The sequence below is a fragment of the Anarrhichthys ocellatus genome, unplaced genomic scaffold (assembly GCF_004355925.1).
Source record: "Anarrhichthys ocellatus isolate YVR2014 unplaced genomic scaffold, GSC_Weel_1.0 scaffold110, whole genome shotgun sequence".
Taxonomy (NCBI): Eukaryota; Metazoa; Chordata; class Actinopteri; order Perciformes; family Anarhichadidae; genus Anarrhichthys; species Anarrhichthys ocellatus.
Window position 1 is genome coordinate 405,261 of NW_022280140.1, and position 22,451 is coordinate 427,711.

The following is a 22,451-nucleotide window of genomic DNA, read 5'->3' on the forward strand; positions in this document are numbered from 1 at the left end:
CCCCCCCCTTATTCATTCAAATGGACCTTCTGTGGAGATACAGAGGGCTTTGCAGGCCCTCTGTATCTCCAAAAAAAAAAGCATAATTTATGTACCAAAACTCTATCCGTCACCCTTTTCTTCCCTGAAAAGGATGTTTTGACAAACAAAAAGTATTTAAAATGACCGTTAACTTTAACGGTCATTAAAGTTAACGGCTCAACTCTTGCGGCAGCACAGTGTCGTCTGACACAGCGCCTCATCTTTTATTTGTATAACTTTAACTTAGCCATGATATCCACTCAGGTTTTTGCATCTCTTTTAGAAGGGGATCTTGGCCAAGACGGCAGTGTAAACGTGTCACACAATCCCCTCATAACAACCACACTTGATTAGACTACACTTGATTATTATCTCTCTTACTCTTGTGACACTTTCAATGTTATGACCCCCGGAGTGAATGGAGTTTAACGACCTTTTCTTACCATGCCACAATCCATCTCAAAGCTCCAGGACCTCTAAATGATGAAGTGCTTTTTATGCACAAAACAAAATGTGTATGAGCAAATACATGGAGGTGTCATAAGACTGCCTTCTTCTTCTTCTCTGATCAGTTATAGAGAGCATTTCTTAAAAATGCCTTGAAAAGACCGTTCACTTTCTTTACAAAAAGTCGTCTCCTACATGCGGCCTTCATCACGGCAGTGAAACACAATTAGCCTTTCTCAGTCGTGATCACTTCACAGCATTACCACGACCTCACGCCGCTGACTCCGACCTGCCAGCGGAGGAAGGAGAACGCGAGGGCGTCTTCTCCACCAGGAGTCGCGAACAATCACATTGCGTGAGACGTTTATTTAATCAGCGACGGATCACGCAGCTGTCTCCGACTCACCTGCAGCCGAAGAGCAAAGAGCAGGTGCTCCCGATGTGCACTCGACTCGCTGCGGTTTTGCCGCATGCTAAATTACGGGTTGTCAGTGAAATGGTAAGCGACTCTCCTCCAGCTCTGTGACTTCCGCTGCCATCCAGAACTGTCAACACGCTCACACATGAACACTCCCCCGGTATCCTGGCTGCGACCTGTCCTTTCAGTGCTAATGAAGGCAGTCGCGTCGGTGTGATGGCAGGAGTGAAGTGCCAACGTGAGTGTGTGTGTGTGTCTGTTGTTAGTGTGCATGTGTGTCTAATGCAAGAGCGTGCACTCCTGCTCATGAAGATGCAAATGGAACTGTAAAAAGAACATTAACTTCCTCCCGATGCTGTTTGATGTCGAAATAGCTGCTCTCCTCCACCCAGCACCCCCCCCAATCACCATCCTCCTCTGTCTTTAATCATCTCTCCACTCCTCCTGCCTCTCCATCACTCCTCGTTTCCTGTCTGTCTCTCTGTTTCCTAGTTGTCCTCAGCTTCCTCCTTTTCTTACTTCCTCCCTTTATTGACCTCCATCTCTCCTCACTCCCTTAATCCTCCCTCTCTCTCTCTCTTCAGTCTCCTTCCAACATTTATTTGTCATCCTCTCCCTCTTCCTCACAGACAGACATTCTTCACCTTGATGAGTTACTTGATGAGCATTTTCAACTCTACATTTACAAAACACTTTCACATTATACATAGTGATTTCAACCATTGTTCATAAACAGATGTTGATTGAATCATTGTCATATCTACATGGTTTCCTTCCTTCTCCAAGTCTCTCCGTCTCTCTCTTCCTGATCGTTCCCGTCAGGGCAGCGCTGCGTTCAGACGCCTCCGCTGCCTTGTTGTGGTTCAGCTCCGGCCGTGTACAGCGTTAATGAAAACACATGTAATGCCAAGCTGCACACCACCATGACAACCCCGCTGGGACGAGCGAGAGACGGAACGAAAGGGGGAGACTGATGGAGACTCGGATGGAGGAAAGAGAGGAACGAAGAGATTCAAAGAGGAGGGATGACAGTGGAAACGAAGGATGGAGCGCTGGGAGAAAGACGAGTAGGGTCTGGAGAAACAAGGCGTCTGGAGAAAGTGAGCAGTAGAAAAAATATATATAACAGAACAGTGTTTTTATTGATACGCTGCAGATGTTCAAGCTATTTCAGATACTTGTGACTTTGCATCCACTGAACGAACAATATCTTATTTGTCAGTGGGATCTATTTCAAAGCATAAAACATTTTGTTCTGCTTTACGTACCAGAGACCAAGATACAAATTATTTTCATTCAACATCCGTTTAAAAAAAAAATGTAATCATCTCTTTACATCCTCTCATTTACTTTCATCCTTTTAATTTCTCGGACGCTGCTTCCTCCTCCTCCTCCTCCTCCTCCTCCTCCTCCGTTTTGATAAAGCAGTGACAGCTCTAGCGCTGAGGTTACATCTTGACGACATCCTTCATCTTACTGATTGTATTTCAGTGTCACACACCTTCAGAGCCCAACTCTCATGGGCTCACAGGATACATCCGTGCACGAGGAAACACATTCTCCACACAAACGCATGAAAGCCACAGAGACCGGGGGTTCAAATCCCTCCTACGTGTACTCACACTTGGCCAAAAGAGCGGATTGCGATTCTGAAACCAAACATCCATCGTGCTGTAAAGCCTCACACTGCACTTGTAAATCCTTGAAATGTTCTGGATTTATAAAAATGAATGGGTAGCCATGAAAGCATGTGTTGGTTTGTCAGCATGACCCTCCAGTAGGAAACTAGAACGCTTCTATTTTAAATGATGGGGTTTGCTGAGGAAGCAGAGAGCAAGAGAGCTCCTCAACTCTCATGGACACACTGTCTCTCTTTCTACCCCCATGTTGACCATCAATGCCCTCTGGAAACAGCATAAGGATGCTAGTTTGTTTGTTACCTGCTTCCACATAACACAGTACGTGTTACAGGGATGCTGTTGAACAGAGTAAAACGAGAAGTCTACGTTGATATATTTGTCGCATAACGGCACATTGGTAGTTACTTCAACCCAAACGACCATCTGTCCCTAAACCTAACGCAGTAGTTTTGTTGTTTCCTGTAAAGACGGAAGTTTATTTGGAAATGACTGTATGCACGTAACAAGAGGAATCTAACACGTGTAGCTGGATTTTCATTGGAAAACAGACAAAGAAAATATTTTTATATTTATCATCCAAACCGTTGTCTTTATTTTTTTCTTCTCGCATCTAAATATTTGTTTTAAACTGTTGTGTTTGTCATGAATACTTCTACACAGAATGTTATTATTAAGTGGCAATAAAATGGTGTCGTTTGTTTTCTAAACGAGGGGGATATACTTCAAATAAAGGAATCAACCAATCACCTTATGAACATTATAAACAACAAGACGGAGGCTCCGTAGTAAACAGTCTATAGTCCAAACCAAGACGTCAAACTGTATTACTCATTTTAACCTTGAGAAAGACAGCACACACCAGATCCACTTAGTCCTATTGACCTTTCACAATAAAAGCCCTAGACACAGACACTGCCCAACTGTTTACCAAACTCAAATCCACTCAATAATAAAACACAATGAATTAAAATTCGCATCGGTATGCCTGAATGAACAGTTTTGATGTGACGTATTCGCAGGTTGTTTGTATTGTGTTGTATTGGCCACGCCCCCATTGTGTAAAGGCCTTAAGACAAGGCAGTGTGACAACAACCCTGAATGCACAATTTAAACTAATTGGATTTCAGCCACCATTGATTTTATTATTCACATCTGTGTTTGTCCTTCTGTGACAAGTCAAAATGACTTTACAATACACAAATGACATTTTACTTTGTAGTTTACTTCATAGTGTTCTTTTCATCAAAGCATGAAAACATCCTGTTGTTTCCTGTTGCCTTTCTACCGTCATCTTTGTAAAGGGTTGCAAACTCTCCAAAGTTGTCATCAGAATTTGAGACAGCCGGTCCAATAAAATAAAAAAACGAAACAGTACAGTAAAATATTTCAGTGTGATTCATGCTGCTTACAAGCTCATCCAGAGAAACACTCCAGAGAATTGAGATTCATGACGTTTTTCATCATGTTTATCCCGCTAACTTTCATCGGAGGGAACGCGGGCATCATCGCAGCACAGACTTGTTTCAAAAGCTCCCCTCCACAAATCTTCCCTCATGACGGCTTCTTATTCAAAATGCAGAATGACAGTCCTCTTGACAGCATCTTAAAATGTCCCGCGACGAACCTTGTAGTGATTTATGAATATTAAAGAGCCCCATGTAGCCCGGTTAAATGGCACATTACAGATCCTCTGCCCGTCTCCCTCACTGCAGAACGCTATGAGTCACACAGAAGTCAGGGTAGCCCCTACAGCTTTGTGATGCTGCCCCCTCCCTTTGCTGTCCATGGTCACAAGCCTTTCATTGGTGTTGTGTGATTCATCCGTGGGCTGTTCTCCCTCTCCTCCACTGTATATGTGTGTGTGGGTGCAATAGTATGAGATACAAACATTGTTCTTTCACTACGTAAGAGCAGAGATGCTTTCAGTTCCAGCGGTACGGGACTCACTGTCATGGAAAGTGAACTATGAATCATCTAAGACAGAGAGAGCTGATGAAAACCCTCCATTGAGTAGTTGCTGCTGAAGGCTTCTGTTCATGTATTTCTTCTTTCATTCATCCATCTGTTTGTTTAACTCTCTAAAGGATCAGCGTGTCATACATGACGGGGCTTAGGAACATGCAGAGAATACCTTTCCCTCTAAAAGTAACTGACAATGCAGTGAACCATATAAAAAAATACTTTTATTTGCCCGTCAAGCTCAAACATATAGTATTTGAAAATATGTAAAGAGATTATTTAGCGTTTTAACACCGTTCTTATATTCTTATTCTTATATACTTCTTATATTTCCTGAATATGAATACATCTCGGCTTACAGTGCACACATACACTGTTTGAGGTGTCATTCTGTGATCGTCTATTCTTTCTATTTCTCTATTTATTCATTCATTTTTATTTTTTTCTCCCAAAAAAGCTTCCTGCAAATAACATCTATCTCTCTCTCTCTCTCTCTCTCTCTCTCTCTCTCTCTCTCTCTCTCTCTCAGAAGTTGTCATGGTAACACAGAAAGCTTTCCGGTAGGCAGAATCTTGCCTATCTTGCGTATCTTGTAGAAATGTAACCAGCAGTAACACGTTAAACGTTATTAACCGTGCAGGGGATTCCCCGTGGCCGTAGATCTATTTGTTTGTATTTGTGTCTGTTTGTCCAGAACATTAATAAGACAGAATCCAATGATGGCCAGCATCTAGTTTTGCCAACAAACAGGCTCAGTGTTGCTAGCTCTTATATGAATTCATTAGTACCAGTAGAAATTAATGAATTAAAATACTAAGCTTTATTTTGAAATTACCGATAAAGATACTGGATAGATTCATCAATTTAAGCAGAAGAAATGTGTGATTTTGTAGCGTTATTTGAAGTATCTGCTGTCATGACACACACTTGTAGTTGCCAGGCTCAGATAGGTCAGAAAAAGGAAAGAAAAAACAACAACTCAACGGAGAGGAGAGCTGGCCAATGGCAGAGCAGTGAGACCAACAGGCGTATCACCAAGTGAGAGATTCAGCTCGGAGAGATTCACTGATGCCAGAGACTGACTGACCAACCAGCCGGCACAAACCACCATCTTAGTGTCCATCAGGTCCTCAGGAAACCCTCAGCATCATCACATGGAACGCTATAACAAGCTTCATTAATTCATATTCATGTATTCACATGGAATCACATGATACACGCTGTGACAAACCCAGTGGAAACTATCACTAACTTTGCGACTCCTTTTCGCCTCTTTAATTCATAGTTTTGGTTTGATGACACATTCATGGGCCGATCACTTCAGCTCTTTCCAGCAGCAGCTGGTAGTTGTGCTGCGCTGTACTTCTCAAGCGTCATATATTCACTAGGGAGGCCGCTGCTCGTGTCCAGTGTGAAACCACTGAGAGACCACTGTCCATGCATAAAGCAATGTACATGTACATGTATAGATGTATGGATATTAAGGAAAAGCCACCGATGGTCTCATTTACTTATCCGGGTCATTTAGATAAGTAATTATATGCTTCCCTAAAAATGTAGTTCCTAATGGAGTTTTGTTGTAATGTTTAGGAGACAGGGCCGCATCAAACTGAACGACTCAAACGAACCGCCTCTAGATCTCCACACACCTTGTTAACTCGGCTTTTTGTGACTTCTGCGAGCTTGAGCAGATGGGGGTCTGGGTAACACCTTATTCCTGTGAATGAAAAGGTGGATTAACCGGAGGTGAGCTGAGTTTTACCATCCATTATATCCCTGAATCGCTGCTATCAAACCCCCGCATTTCTCTCTCTCTCTGGTTTAAAGCCTCTCTTGCCTCTTCTCTTCCTTTATCGTTTCATCTTCACCTGAAATCTATTCTTTTCTTCTCCTCTCTTCTTCTTTCTCAGTCTGTAGAGTAATGAAACCGCTGATTCCTCAGGGAACTTCCCCCCCCAACACCTCCTGTTTGATGCGCGGCTGTCACGTGTCCCAGTAATGAATTCATTGATTAAATCAGGCTCTGTCTCAGCTCTGCTGTTGTGCAGGTATAATACAGATGGAGAGCAACGTCTCCCACTGAGCAAACCTTCTGCTGCCCTCTCTCTCTCACCCATACTCCTCCCTCACTCTCCCATACTCCTCCCTCACTCACCCATACTCCTCCCTCACTCTCCCATACTCCTCCCTCACTCTCCCTTCATTCCCAGTTTTCAGGGGAAATTTACAGTCATATTGTGACATTTCCAATGAAATTAATGCCAGTTTTTAATGACTGGTGCAAGTGAAAAGTAGGCATTTGACCTTTTATTCAGCTTATGGAAGTCTTTCAACCTGTGAAAGGTTGTTCATCTATCTTTTGCACATATGTGTACCCTATATATACTGTATATATATTCAGTGAGTCCTTGATTTGTCCATGAATATGTTTATATCATCTGGTAGTAATTAGCTATGTGGAAAAGATGGTACATTCTCATAGTTTTAGTGTAATATTAATATCATAGTGACAGGAGGAGTTTGCCAATCTGACCGTGTAATGAGTTGCTTCCTTCGCAAAGCGATCACGGTTGGTGCAAACAGACAAAAGGACTAAAAATAAAAGACTCGAAAACACAGAGCAGGTACAATGAGAAGTCTGTACTGGGCAGCAGGGATTCAGTGCACTGGAAGTCTGCCCAGATAAAAACAAAGTATCCAAAAAAAATAAAGGATTGGTCTGAAAAACAGTGGGAACAAAAGAGCTGGAACACTCGCTGAAAGGAACAACGAGGGACAGGTGAAAACAATCAGGGCGGGAAACACAAAAGGGCAGGAAGTAAAGTATCTGAGAGAAGAGACCAAGGTGAGTGTACCAAAATAAAACAGGAAGTGATAACTGGAAACGAGAACAACACAACCTGAGAGGAGCAGGTGATTACCGGCAGTGACAGGATACCTGATGTATTCCTCACTTTGAGTCTTTGTTTGTGTCATAATGGCAAAATGTGAGACACATATAGTAGCAGGGACTGATGGAAAGCCGAATGTGCCAATAAACGCCTCTATTTTCAGCCGATTTAGCGGAGACAAACAAAACGTTGCTTTTTATATCGATCTACTGAGAAACTTTAAAAAGCACTTTTTTTCGGGACCTAAAAGCAGTCAAAGCATTAACTTAAGTCGCCCGGTGTAAAAAGCGTCATTTTCTTGGTAAATAAACTGAAAATAGAGGCGTTTAATGTCACTTTTATCTATCCATAGGGACTACTGACGAGGTATTGAATACTTTGCCAGGTGTTTATATTTCTGTCCGTCTGTGTGAATAGATTTAATCACATTATTCAACACATTCTCATGTTAATGCATCAAATAGTGACACTTGGTGAGTGATCCTAAGCTTCAAACAACGAGCCCTTTAGGGTCAGTTTTGGACCTGTCAGGGACAGCGTGACAGTTTCCAATTCATAGTGTTTATTTCAAAATATACTTTTCCTCTTTACAGGAAGTTTAAGTTGAGGCAAAAAACCTGCTTGATTAGATTTAGGGAAAGAACTGGGTTTGACATGAACTTGACCAACGACACCCCCAGCTTGTGTGGACCATCTCACACTTCACACTACGTCAGTCGCTCTGAGCCTGTAAGGACGTGGGTGTGTCAACACCGAAGCTAGTTGCAAACCCAAACGATGCCTCCGTGCGTCGGCGTCAGACGCCGAGGAGCGCTGACCCAGCTGCAGTGTTTGACGCGTATGGAATGAGGAGGCGTGCAAATTTTGATCAAACTTAAGGTTGAGTGTGAAGAAGAGCGGGGGTCCGAGCAAGCGGAGAACCTGTTTGAAGCTTCCCAGCTCATGTTTCGGTGCTTCTCTCTCTGTCTGCATCCATCTTTTTGTCTCTCTGTTTCCCTCACTGTCTCTTCCTGGCAGTTTCTCTCTCTCTCTCTCTCTCTCTTCACCTTCCTTCTTGCTCTTTTGCTCTCTGCGCCTCCTCCCCACTTCCTCGCTGCTGTCACCTCTGATTTGGCTGGTGCTTTGCACTGTACTGTACCCCTCCGCCTGAGAAAATCAAGAGAATAGAAGATCGTCGGGGCGGAAGGAATGAAGCAGAGGCAGAGAGAGGAAGAATAAAGGATGGAGGAGGAGAGCGGGGGAAAAAAAGAAGGGAGGATTGCACTCGGCTGCAGAGGGGCACTGCCCGGCAGAAGGGACGGAGACACGTCCGACTTCTGCCTCTTTCTTTATATAGAGGTGAAACTAGGTGAAGGAGAAATTCCTCAGGGACCACCCAGATGTCGGTTAACATCAGGTGCTCGTGGGTACAGTGGCAGGTTAGAGGTGCCCTGTTACAAAACTTCTGCCAGGGAGGCCAAACACTTTCCAGTCACGGAATAGGCTGACATGAAATCTGAGGCACAGATGCAAGTACCTTTGTTTTGTGTCAAAGTGCTCTTAAAGATTGCACGGCGTGTGGTGTTGAATGTGTATTCCAGCTGCTGCAGCCCAAAATGATAACTTGCACTGATATTCCCATATTGCTCTGAGGTGTTTATCGTTGCACCGCTCACCTACCACAACACGTGATGGATGTTGGTTTGAAGGAGGCTGCTGAAAAGCACCACATTACGTTTATGTGGTCGGATAATACTATATTAAAACCTCCCTGTTTGTGCTCTGCTTGTATGCGTTTCCCATTCAGCCTCTGAATCTCTGCTGGATGATGTTGTGTGTAATGACAAACAGCAGTAGCTATTCAAGTCCAGCTTCATGCATTTTCTCTTTCCTGAATCTAATGCACATCAACAATGCAGTGAATAATCTGTCTTTCACTACATTACCATGAGGAGGTTTTTTTTCCGCAACCAATTAGTGAACTGACCGTTTCTTGCCCTTTGGGAAATGAAGCCAAAGTGAATCAAATATGCAGTACAGATTGTGACTCTTCAGTCAGCTGCACCTATAGGAGCTGAATCCCATTTACTCAACAATAGCAGGGATGAGCTCATACTGTCATTATTAGGAAGCAGAATATTATAGCTGGGATATTCATATGACATCCTGATTTCTAGCTTCTGTAAGCTGCTTTCTAATGCTGTTTTATTTCCATTATTTCTACTCCTGCTGCGTTTCATACATAACCCAATGTCAACATATGACTGGAGGGATGTGTTACACTTTGAACCAAGAAATCCCATTGTGGACCACTAAGGATTATGGGCCCAACTCATAATGGTAACTAGATGAGGTTGTTTCTACGTTGTGCTGGAATGCACACTGTGTGACGGTGAAGTCTGGTCACAGCAATTTCAGTCATAAGCGCCTCAGAACATGTCAGATCATCTAACAGCATCTGAAAACATTCCTCAAGCGGATTCTGAGGGCGTTTGTCCTTTTCGTCCTTATTCCCGTTTGAATCGCTCACTGAAGCCACGCAAAGGACAACGAGATAGTGCAGAGAGATCAGCAGGCTGTTATGATGCAGTACAAGGTTACGACAGCAGGCTCGACTGTATCCACGCCGAATATGTAAAAAACCTTCTTCCTTTTGCCTCATTTATTTAAGACATACTGGAACATTAAAGGGCCAGTGTGTGTAGGATTTAGGGGGATCTATTAGCAGGGATGGAAAGTAATATTCATAAAAACACTACTTGAAACTGAATTTTGTCATTAGCTTAGAATGAGTCGGCCACCGCCATGTTTCTACACTACAGTAGCCCAGAACGGACCAACCAAACACTGGCTCCGGTGAGGACATTTCCTGTTTTACTTTACCTGAAGGCCTCAGTAGTTCTCCGACATGCCTGTAAAACTGCAGTAACGAGAACCGCAGGATGCAAAGCCGTGGTCTGAAGTAGTGTTCTTATGGTAAAGATGACCTCGTTGCTGCAGCCTTGGAGAGGGAGGAGTGAGCGGAGGGATATCCAGTTGGTTGCAAACTGTAACCACAATGCTAGATGCCACCAAATCCTATACATTGTCCCTTATTCTGGTTTTGACTTTTTGGAGGAAGATATATTATTATTCAAAAAAATATGATTGGATTGCCTATTTTCTCTGCATTGTATGTTGAATACTTTGGGCTTTGGGCTTTGGGTTGGGAGAAACGAGCAATAAAAAGATGTTCTGTAAAATTGTGAATCCACAATTTTTTTGCATTCAACTTTTCAACAATTGAAATTCATCTTTGAACTTTAGGAGCACGATGAACGGAGCTTGTAACCCTCATCTCAGTATCTTCAGTGATCAAATGAAGCTGGGTGATATGTGAACCAACACGCGTCACAGATCGTAGACTGTGTAAGAAGTAGTAAGTGGACACTATTTGCTTGTCGATAATGGAAATGATTGCTGGTTGCCGCCTCAGATTACAATCCAATGACTGGAATAGACAGTTTACTAACAATGTAACACACTAGCATGTCTTTGGGGTTGGGACTCGCTGTGGTGGTTTTGTTTGTGATCTTTTTTGTGATATTTCGTTTTGATACACTTTCTGGTTGGGAGACTCTTCTTCTCTTCATTTTAATTAAATCACTGCAGCATATACCTGAGTCACACCACTTCCTGTGCAGATTAATTTGTTTTTAACGTCAGGGATGTGAAATTAATTATTTTCAGAAGAGAAAATGTGTTTGATTAGAATATGTAGAGTACGGTGTGCTCTTACTGCTTACTCACAGTAGTTATTACAGTATATTTCTGTTTTTGAACAGATTTCGGCTGTTTTGAAGTCCGGTTGCAGTTGATTATTAAGTGATTTGAGATGCTGGTGAGGTTTTCCTTCAGCGAGGTAGCCCGTAGGTTTGTGATGGTTTCATTAAGAAGCTTTGATGTGCTTTTTATCCAAATGCTTTTGAGGCAGATATTTTATTATAAAGCATCAAAGGTAAAAGCTCCATCTCTCCCTGTCGCATTATCTCTACTTCACACCAGCGCTCTTTGCTTTTTGTCTTTCTGGTATTAAAAGTATTCCCAATTATTTGTCCTCCAATGTTCACCCCCCCCCCCGTACACTCCCTCTCTCTTCTCTGCAAACCTCCCGCTGCTGTGTGAGACAAGAAAGCAGCTGAATACGGGGAAACATTTTGGCGAAATTCTGCGCTTCACGTCGTCTCTTCCTCCCTGAGTCGCCCCCTCTCTTTGTTTCTCCCCCTCCTCCCTTCCTGGTCTCTACACCTCAACAATGTGATTTCTTCTCACATCAACAGAAGCGTGTTTCTCTTTAGCACATAATCCCTGCAGTAGAGTTCTCGGCTATACCTCCGCAGCTTTGATTACTTTACTTGATTTTCTTTTCTCTTTTCTTATTTGATTTCTCCTTTTTTTTCCACAAGAAAACTTCACAAGGACACAAATTGCATGATGTCTTTTCTCTAGCGTTCTTTTTAGAGAAAAACAGAATTTCAAATACACACCTTAAGAATATGAGAAATCTCTTTTAGAAAAATGACTAATTGAATATAGTTTACTTAACCACAGGGGATTACTGTTTTGGGACATCGGGCCTTGATAACCACATTGCAATACCGCTGCATCTAAATCCTTTGCCTCATGCTCGGACTCCGGGAATCCTATTTCTTATTTCCCCTCTGTGTCCTCCTGTCTCCTCTCACAGGTACTTCACCAACATATCCATCGGTGGGCGGGATTATTCCTTCAACAGCGACGGCTACCTGTCCAACCCGCTGCTCGATGTCATCTCCTACACCAGTGGGAGAGGCTGGGAGGAGGTCAGTACACAGCTGTGCAAGTTGGCGCTAATTATAGTAGCGCGGCGGCTAGACAAGCTAACCGCAATTTCACGGCCCATCAGACACGCTGAGTCAGTTTCACCTTTCTGCTGTCTCACTGTCTCTCCCAGATCTCATTAGGGCTCCCCGAAGCCCCCCCTCCCCTCTCTCCTCCTCCTCTCCCTCCACTCTTTCGTTTGTTGGCCTTGTTAGCCAGCGCTAACTCACAGTTCAATATCGTCCCCATCGGGGGCCATGTGCAGCAGTTTTACAGTAATAGCACCAAATCCGAGGTCTGCCCGCAGAGGGCACTTTCAATTCCTTGAGACTCTCTTTGACCTGAGAAAAACAAGTAAACCTCTTTGTTCTGTCCCGCTGTGTTCCATTTGCTCCTGACCTTTTACGGCACAATATGTTTACAGGCGAGTGCAAACTCAAGCGCCCACCCCATTCGAAGGACGATAACGAAAAAGGAAAAATCAACCTTTGAAAGAGAGGAAACACATTTCTCTAACGGTGCAGCATCAGTGTGAGTCCTTGGATTTCAAAGTGTTTGCACTTCTTCACCTTCCCTCAAAGCTAAACTTCCTCTGAAAGGTGCAGTACTGTGTATTTTAGCTCCGCCCCATTGACAAATGAAGGATTCCGATTAGATTGCGTTCAGTAAGATTTAAGAAATAAGTATCTTATGTCATAAAATGCTATGAGCAGGATTTCTGTACGGTCTACAGCTGCCTTAGCAGACTGAATTACAACGCACACAATGAGGCCAAAAGCACATAGACACCACTGTCCACTGTGTGCTCCTTATTGGGTTTAATGGTTTGGTGTTCATCCAGTTGAGTTAAATTGCACTGCCAGCCTGGCTCCAACAACAAATGAAAAACTTTCCCTTATGAGTTAAAGCTGTTATAGAAATACTGTATAGATGAATGCTAATGGTTTGGGAATAAGATGACCAATCAGGTACTGCCATAGTGCTCTTTTCTGTGTATATAAGAAGTGGACGTAGTCGCCAATCAATCAGAGGGGTCGCCCCCTGATGGCCATTAGAAAGAATGCAAGTTTTAGACACTTCCGCATTGGCTTCACTTTTCAGAAGTGGAGGTTACTGCCTGGTGAGGAATGAGACATTGGAGGAAGTATCATCATAGCAACATTAAACATCAACGGTTCAACACTTTTATGTCAAATCTGTCATTTGTGGAGTCTCATTTCGCCTTCTTCTGCCAGCAGTTTCAATCCTTCTGAGTCACATGTGACTCTTTGATCTGCGCTGGCCTCTAAATCCCCCTTTTTCAGTTGTCAACATTCATGATAAAACACATTAACTTGACAGTGCCGCATAATGTTTCTCCCTCTGAACATTTCCACTAAATTCTGACTTACTGTTGGTGATTTGCATCTTAAAAACCTTGGACTGAATGGTGGAGTTTAAACTATCATCATGCATGATAGAATCTGAAACTCAACACAATCTTGTTTTGCAGAAGACAACAAGCCTCAAAGCAAGATTCCGATCAGGGTGAATAATGTTACAGACAATACTTTGTTTAAAAGCTGAGAAGTAGGCAGCACCTGTGAAAAATACAAGCGCTGCCTCTTATCATTTGATTGCTGAACAAGGAGCATTTGGTTTTGGAGATTGAGTTATTTTATTCATGTTTTTAAATAGTCTGTGCCTCCGTCTGTCTGCCTATGGTGTTTGAGTTCAACACATCCAGCCTGATCTTCTTCTGATCTTCTTCTGACAGTAGTTAACATTGCAGATGAGCAGAGCATTACGAGAAGCAGCAAGCTGAAGCACTGCTCCATCCGTGGGAACGATAGAACCGTCTCACCATTACAGTATTGGATTTTTAGTGAATGAAGGCTGAGATCCTGACAGAGGAGACAGGTTACTGTACTCCACGGAGTTTGGAAAAGATAGAGGAAGAAAAACTGTCTGCAGCCGACAGAAAAACTGACAGATACGGATTTAGTTTGCACTGCCGCTCTCAAAGGACGACTCCTGTGCTGGTCTGTTGTATCAGATGATCAGGTGAGGCTGCACGGTGGTGTAGTGGCTAGCACTATCACCTCACAGCAAGAGGGGCCTGGGTTCGATCCCCGATCCCGGGTGGTCCTTCTGTGTGGAGTTTGCATGTTCTCCCTGTTGCAGCGTGGGTTCCCTCCGGGTTCTCCGGCCTCCTCCCACAGTCCAAAGACATGCAGCTCAGGTTATTTGGAGACTCGAAATTGCCCGAATGTGAGCGTGAATGTTTGTCTGTCTCTATATGTGCCCTGCTGGCGACCTGTCCAGGGTGTACCTGCCTTCGCCCAATGTCAGCTGGGATCGGCTCCAGCACCCCGCGACCCTGAACAGGATAAGCGGTTTGGATAATGAATGAATGAATGTTGGCTGGCAATGACTCTTCAACTAAGGGACTGCAGTTTGAGCATAAATTTGAGTCCATCGTGTCGGTTATTTCCAGGCAAAGATTTGAAGGATCCTTAAGGTGACTGTTGTTTGAGGGCTTAGACCTGACACATAATGGCAAAGGACAAACAGTGTCAATACAACTCCCTCAGAGACCAGTACTTGACCGTAACTGCCTAGTGGCTCTCTCCAGCTACAATTGTCTAAACAACCCGGTGTCCCAGGCTGAATTAACCTCTCCTGAACTGAATCATGGAGTATATTTGCCAAGCACAGCAACCTTGGGGCAGACGAACAAGAGCCGGCAGTAGAGCAGTAGAGATCCGGGTCTACATTTGTAGAGAGATATTTGTTCCTGCTTTTGAGCAAAGAATATATATTCTGTAAACTTTTGTAATTACCAAGCAGGTTTTGCAATTAACCTGTTTCTGACTTTCTGGCTGCACCTCAAACTTCAAGCAACACGAAAAGTGAATCATTTATGTGGAATTTCTTGGATTTTTTTAGTGACATGAATATATTGCATCTTCAATATCAAATTATCTACACATGTATGTGCTTATGGATGCATGATTGGTGATGCTTTGCTAAATGCATCATGCATGATGCATGATGCATGATGTGTAAAAAGCACGAGGGCAGTTCAAACGCGTGCAAAACATTACAAAAACAAGATATGTACCTTTTTAGATACATTTCCAACTCTTAACCTACGTAAGTATCATTTGATGTTGTTTTCAGTAATTTATGGGATTTCTTTTCTGCATCAAATCATGTCATTGTTATTATGTGTATTTGTGCTTCAATATAATCTCAGTGCAGATTATATTGCAATCTTTTGTTGTTTTATTTTTGTTGTTTTGCTGCCAGCTGAGCCTTTTTTCACACTTTGTGAGCATCTCACCCTGTGAGTTTTCTGAAGGTTTTATGTGATGTAAAGCAAGTCATCTTACATTTGTTTGTTCTTCGAGCCAAAGCGTAAACAAGGAGGTATACAGTGGATCAATGAGTGAATACGACAAGACAGCCTCATTACCTTTATAAGCAACATGACAGAAGAGCTGGAATCCTAAATCACACAAAGCTGAATCCCATTCCAGTTCAGTTTAAAAGCGTCATAGGAATTGTACAGCCTCACAACACAGAATAATAACAATATATCTGCAGGAAGAGTTGTTAATTGATACTATTACAATAATTCAGCAGGTACTTCACAAAAAACAAGGCTTTAAAACTGACTTCCTGTCCTCACTCCCAACCAACTGACAAAGCAAATTTACACAGAATTGATTTCAGCTGATGACAGCACCACAGAAGCAATCGCTCAAGGTCCGATTCACAAAAGATAATATTCTTATGATATTACAACACAAACATGCCAATAAAGTTTTGCAGCTGAGTGCAGTTTTCTCCTTTTCATGCGTTAATTGCAATCCATTCATTTGGCAAAGTATACGTGTTGCCTTTGCGCCAAGGACACAGTAGGCAGAACAATGGCAGAGAGAGAAGGAGAAATTAAGTTTCAGACCGCTAGCTAGAGGTGCTGACGGACAAGGTGCAGAGGCTTTACTCAGAACAGGAAGTTAAACATGACAGAAAGAAACCATACCAGATTTACTATTACATTTTGTCAGTATGAATGTGCTTCAGTTAGCACCACCTTCCTGAAGACGCTGATAGTTTCACTGTAACTGCGTGGGTCTGTCTCTGATCTTTGAGAATCTGACTGGAAACTGAGCCGCTATTTGCTGGGCGGCATAGCTACGGTTGAATTTCACCCTTTGCGGGTGGTTGGAGAAGGACACAGTTCTTTTTGTCTCATGTTCGTGGGTTTAGAGGCCGCGATTATCTACGGAACCAATTCCGAATGTTTGTTGTTACTCCGATGGAAGACAAGCAAATAACACGCAACATGAAACATTTTGCTGAAAGGGACTTCAATATCATGTCGACCAAGTAAGTTGGTAACACGACTAGAGTATTGATGAGGACGCCTGATAATGGTTACATTAATCAATGATCACACACATAATTAGAAGGGCTCAGACATTATCTCAGACATTCAATTTAGCAGCTTATCTTCTTATTGCATTGTAGGCAGTATAATTAAATTGGTATTACATTAAGAAATGTAATATCCATAATACACTATTATATATATATGTATGCATTAAGTAAGATTTCTTTCAAAATCATGGTCCTCTAATTAGAATAGATTTTGAACTCGGTCCGAGTGACATTGAGTTGTTAGTCTGTCCTTGTCTCCACACGTCCATGTTTGATGCTCATTGAAGTAGTTTGTTCACGTATTAAAAATAGCTATGAGTTAAGTCGGACCTAACAATATACTGTGTGGATATTAAAGGTGTCCTGATATACTGGTATTGTCGTTAACTGGGATATTTAAAAGATAGAATAATAACATCATGTTAATAATACACATATGATAAAACTGTGTTAATGATCCAGTGCCCCTTAAAGGAGCAGCATACAACATTAATTCTAACGAACTAATTCCTATATAAAGCTATCGTGGTGTAATATCAACCTCCTCACACTCTTATTCTGAGTGTGACTGGTTTGCCAAAACAGGCAAGACACAAAGTAAACAAAGTTAAAGATGAATTTTAACGATTTTTCAAATTTTGTAGATATTGCGCTGATAACACAATGATGAATTATTTTGACCATAATATTGGTAGTGACAGTAATAATACAATGATGACAGCTCTAATGGACATACTGACCTTTGTGTGAGGAACAACTTTTTGAAGTCAGTGTGTATCAGCCTATATTGAATTAAACCAAACTTTAAATCAACCTCTATTTGTTCTGGTTGAGTTGTTACCATTATTTGTTATGTTTTTACAAGTATTCCATCATGCAGCTAGTTCACAAGCTATTTTTCTCAGAAACCAATTTCGTACTCAATTATTTACTACAATTTACAGCTGTTTTGCACTCACAGAACTGACTGAGTGAAAATAGAGGCAGAAATCACTCAAAAGTAGTAATGAATCCACTGCTGGCAGGAGTCGCATGGATGAATGCACGCCCATCACTGTCCATAATATGGCTGCCAGTCCTTCAATATTTATTATCAGTGAGGCTGTGGTTTAATTATTTCTGTTGGAAGAACCTCTGGGCTGCAGCGACCAATCCATTTCCCCCTCTGGAATTTTGAGAGTAGTAACTTTTTAGCATTTGAGGAAATAACAAGGTCAATTATTAGTTGTGTTGGTACTTAAAGAGCCTTGAATCATCTCCGGATGGGCGACATCATTGGGAAACAGAACCGAAGCCAGGACAGAGCAAGTCTGACCAACATAAAGAATCACACAACTGAAAAGCACCACGGAGAAGCAGACAGGAAGTCCAGACAGCAAAAGGTTCAACAATAATAAATATTTAAAAAACAATATCCACAAAAGTAATGAAACTTTATAGCTGATACTAAAGGTTAAAGAAGGCCAAAGTGAGTAGAATGTATCAGCCAAATATGCAATAATATGATATGTTGGGGGGGGCATTCACACAAATAACAACAAAAAACTGATACATAGACTAACTTCAGTGCAAAATCAACATTTTCTTACAAATCAGTGTCTTTGCTACCTTCCAGAAGAAAACCATATCAACAGGGATTCAGCCTATCCCTGGGATAGAACAGGTTTTTCTACAATTGCTATTGTCATCAAGTGTTTGGTCTTCGTATGAAAAGGTCCTCTGGTGCTCAGAGAGTTATGAGTTTTACCTTTGCAGCAGCAGCGGCGATGATTTGTTTGTAATGAACAGAAGAGGAGCTGCGTTACAATGAGCCGCCAAAGCCAGGCTGAACAGGCAAAGAAAAATAGATATGAAATAAAATATTCTGTAAAGCAGCTATTGGTCGCTTTGGGGTAATTAATGTCAGCATTTTGAAAGGAGGGGGCGGGCGGGGGGCAGATCAGAAAGCAATGACTGCAAAAGTAGTTATTTTTCAAGTCCATGCACAACAGAGTCTTGATTTTGTAAGGAATGCACATTGAAACATTGATTCATCCGAGTAGTGCCACCCAAACTATCGAGTCCGCTGAGCAGCGCTCCTCAGATTATTGATTGGAATGGAAATGTCAAAAATAAACATGAAGATACTAAAAATGATGACTCAGATCCATTTCTTCTTGACGGAGGGGATTGCAGTGAATACCAAAAGCACATCTCTATATGTGCTGCAGTAAATTTTTGAATGCAGCATTTTTGTATGTCAGTCAATAAACATTTGATAGAATCTGTGTTGTTCGTAAGATGTGAATATGACCTCAACTTTTTACATTAAGTTGGGTTTAGTGTTGCTGTTGTCATTGAGTCTCATAAAATTGTAATAACAAATCCAAAGGTCTGTCTGAGCTCCATGGTAACAGAGGGACAAAATACCAAATAATACTCCATCCCTGCCTTCTGCTGGGCTGGCAATCCAGGGATTCAGCCCCTGTCTGAGCAGTGTGTGTGTGTGTGTGTGTGTGTCTGCATATAAATGTAGTTTTTTTGTTGTATTTTGTGCTTAAAGAGCAGCAGAAAGCATTTACTTCAGTTCATGCAAAACATGATACAGGGGTGAACTGGAGGACAAATGTGCGTAGAAGAGCCACTTGTTATTTTGTTCCATAATGAACTGTAGGGTCTAGCTATTTGTAATTATGCAATATAGAGGGTGACAGAGAACAGAGCAGTGTAAAAAAGAGGCGCTGAAAATGCATAAAGGATACAGTGAGTGAGTGAGGTTGGTCCATAGAGCCAGGTGCTGCACATTTTCCATTAGCATCCTACTCTTGTTTGTATGTCTGGTCCTTGTGTTAATGCACTGAGGGGCCAAAACCAATAATTATGAATTATACTGTGGAAGTGTGTCAGTGCACATATTAATTTGTGCCTAGTTGTGTCTGTTAGTTTTGTGTATTTGTGTGTGTTTCTGTGTGAATGCATTTCTGCTTGTAAAGTGTATGGTGCTATGCTTGCGCCTGTTCTTTTGTGTGTGCGATGACTTGTATTCATCACGTTGTGGGGACCTCCATCTCCACAGTACATTATGAAGACTGACCTCCCATCTGGAGTCAGAAAGATGGGCCTGTTGCAACACTTTGTAACTTGAAACTCAACCTAGTGATGACTTACGTGTTTAGAAAATAGAGATTTACGCCTCTAAATCAAAGGAATTTGCACCAAATAAACTAGTTCATAAGTAGAGATTACTTGTTAAATAACAATATTTATTATTCCCCCTCCCAAAAAAAATGGTATATAATGAGAATATTAGATGACACACTTGTTGAAAAACGGATTAATAATAATGTTTAAGCATTGTCTTTAAATTTGACCAAAATAAGACATTCTCATGGTTGTTGGTTGTGTGATCTGATATTTCCCTCCCAATGAACTGCAAGCATGCTTCTCATCCTCAAACGCACTTATCTCTCCATGTAGGTATATATATAAATAAAACAAACATTGTCTTATTGACACAATATAGTACCGAAAAAGATGAAAGATTTAGAAATTTTTTTAAAAATCCCAAAAATTAGGATGAACTTTACACATAAACTTAGTAATGAATTTTACTAATAGTTGGTGCAACAAAATCCTGGTCGCTAAAAGGTAAACTGTTTATTTTAGGGTTAAGGCTTATGGATAAGGTTGGAGTGAGGATCTGGGTAACGTCAGAGGAGGATTAGGTTTTAGGGACAATGAGAAAGAATGTAAGTAAAAATGTGTGTGTTTGTGGAGCCATTTTTATCACACGGTCACAGTGTGGGGACTTATCAAAAAGCTTTTAGAGAGGAGATATAAATTAGTTTAACTAAGTTTAAGGAACATAAACTGGGAATATGCATGTAGTGAATATAGCTACGCTTTTAATAAGACTATAAACAATGTCCTCACAAGTGACTAAACCTGTGTATGTGTGTGTTTTGAGCGGCTTTGCATGATTTTTCACAAATCCCAGCAGCCGCATCTGGCACCATCACAGGAGAATTGGCTGTATGCAAATAGCGTCTGAATATATGACACTACAGCTAGAAAATGACAAAATAAAAAAGCAAGATTTGCTGTGTTGTCGCTGCACATCCATCCAGTGACTTCCTCAGTCGATATGAACAGATTTGTTTACACATGTAGGTCAATGTGACTATAAACTGTCTATTTGGTCTCAGTCTCTGCCCCAAATACCGTGCTGCTGCATGGAAACACTCAGCTCAGTTAAAGTGAACAAACTGCTCATTGTACAACACAACCAATGCAAAGACTCACAAGGTTGTTGCTTTACATCTCCCTGACAACCCATGACTAGGCAGAAAAAGCACGTAGCTATAGAAGAAAGAGAACAGAAGCAAACAACATGAAATGTGAGCCATTAAAAAACTCAAAACAGTGATAATCAATGAAATAATAGACGGATGGGCTGCGTTACCTCATAAAACACACTTTTCCAGGTTGTGTTCTGAGTTATCAGCAGGAGAAGCAGCATAATAGACCAGACACACTCTGAAGGAGCCCATTCTAGATGCATAATACAGACTTATTTTCACAGAAGAGGCTTTGGCCATAATTAGATTGACACACGGGGAGCAAGAACGGCAATTGCATGCAACCAACATACCTAGCTATTGAAACAACTGGTGCACATGGATGACCTCAAGTTCCAGAACGCTTTTGACAAATTATGTTAATCAATAGTATTCTTGGACTCCCAAAATAATTGTTTTGTACTTCTGATTTGTACCACTGGGAGGCATTCTGTTATTTGTAACCTAGCATCTACAATTATTTTTACCTCTATACCTTTATAGATGAAAACAATGTGATCGGCGGCCTCTTCTAAAACAATTAGAAGAGCTGAAGAGCATCTGTGTTTATTCCCATCCAGGTTGGCTGGTGGGAGAATGGCCACCTGCGTCTGCGTTACCATCCCTGGTCTCGTTACGGCTCCTTCCTGAAGCCTCTGGATGACTCACAGCACCTCCGAGTGGTCACCCTGGAGGAGAGGCCATTCGTCATCGTGGAGCCGGCTGACCCAGGCACCAGCTCCTGTATCCGGGACTCTGTACCCTGTCGAATGCCCGTCAACACAAGGTAACACACCACAGCCCCATGACATGAAACACATCCTTCTGAATCAGTGAATCCCTGCTGCATTGTGTTTATCCTAACTCTCAATGGTTGGTCTGTACATTTGTGTTTCTTTAACACATTAAAACGTTTTATTTTAGTAGAGATTGTATCCAAATATACATTGTCATAGAAAAAGGTCATTCTTAGTACCAGAAGGTATTAGAATGAGGACAATATGCAAACAGTAGCTGCTTTGGTGCCATTAATTAATGGTTTTTCAAACATAGTTTTTATATGTTTTGGCTTTTAACAAACTTGCCCATTAAATCCATTAAAGCAAAATGCCACCTCCACACTTCCTCCATCACCACAGTGGTGTACAGTTGTCTTTTTTCTGGTTCTTTAATTTGACTCTTTTAGAGGGGAGGAGATGTATTACAAAACCAGAAACGAGAAAGTGTGAATAGAGTTGAAATATGTTTTTGTAATTCGCCAAAGAAAGTGTCAGGTCAGGATGACCTACAGTTTATTATGGCCATAGGCAGATAGAATAAGAATAATATAGATTTGTTACATTTCCTATCTGAGAATGGACTGAAGCAGTTTTAAACAGGAGTTGGTCTCCTAGGGGTTTCCATTCTAACTCCTTATCGGCCAATAAACCTTAGTGAAAAGTTTCAAACAGTAGTAAGATAGAGACCATCCTGAAAGCAGAAGGGTCCAGACTCTGATCCCTTGTGAAATGTA

The 22,451-nt window shown here is 41.7% G+C and overlaps 1 protein-coding gene across 1 annotated transcript in view; it reads left to right on the forward strand.

Annotated features, from left to right (window-relative positions):
* Positions 1–22,451, forward strand: part of grin2da (glutamate receptor, ionotropic, N-methyl D-aspartate 2D, a) — a 177,988-nt gene that overhangs the window by 104,372 nt on the left and 51,165 nt on the right. The window contains exons 7-8 of the mRNA XM_031876479.1: positions 12,082–12,196; positions 21,520–21,725. Of these exons, the coding sequence (XP_031732339.1) occupies positions 12,082–12,196; positions 21,520–21,725 (321 nt within the window). The remainder of the gene's footprint in view (positions 1–12,081; positions 12,197–21,519; positions 21,726–22,451) is intronic.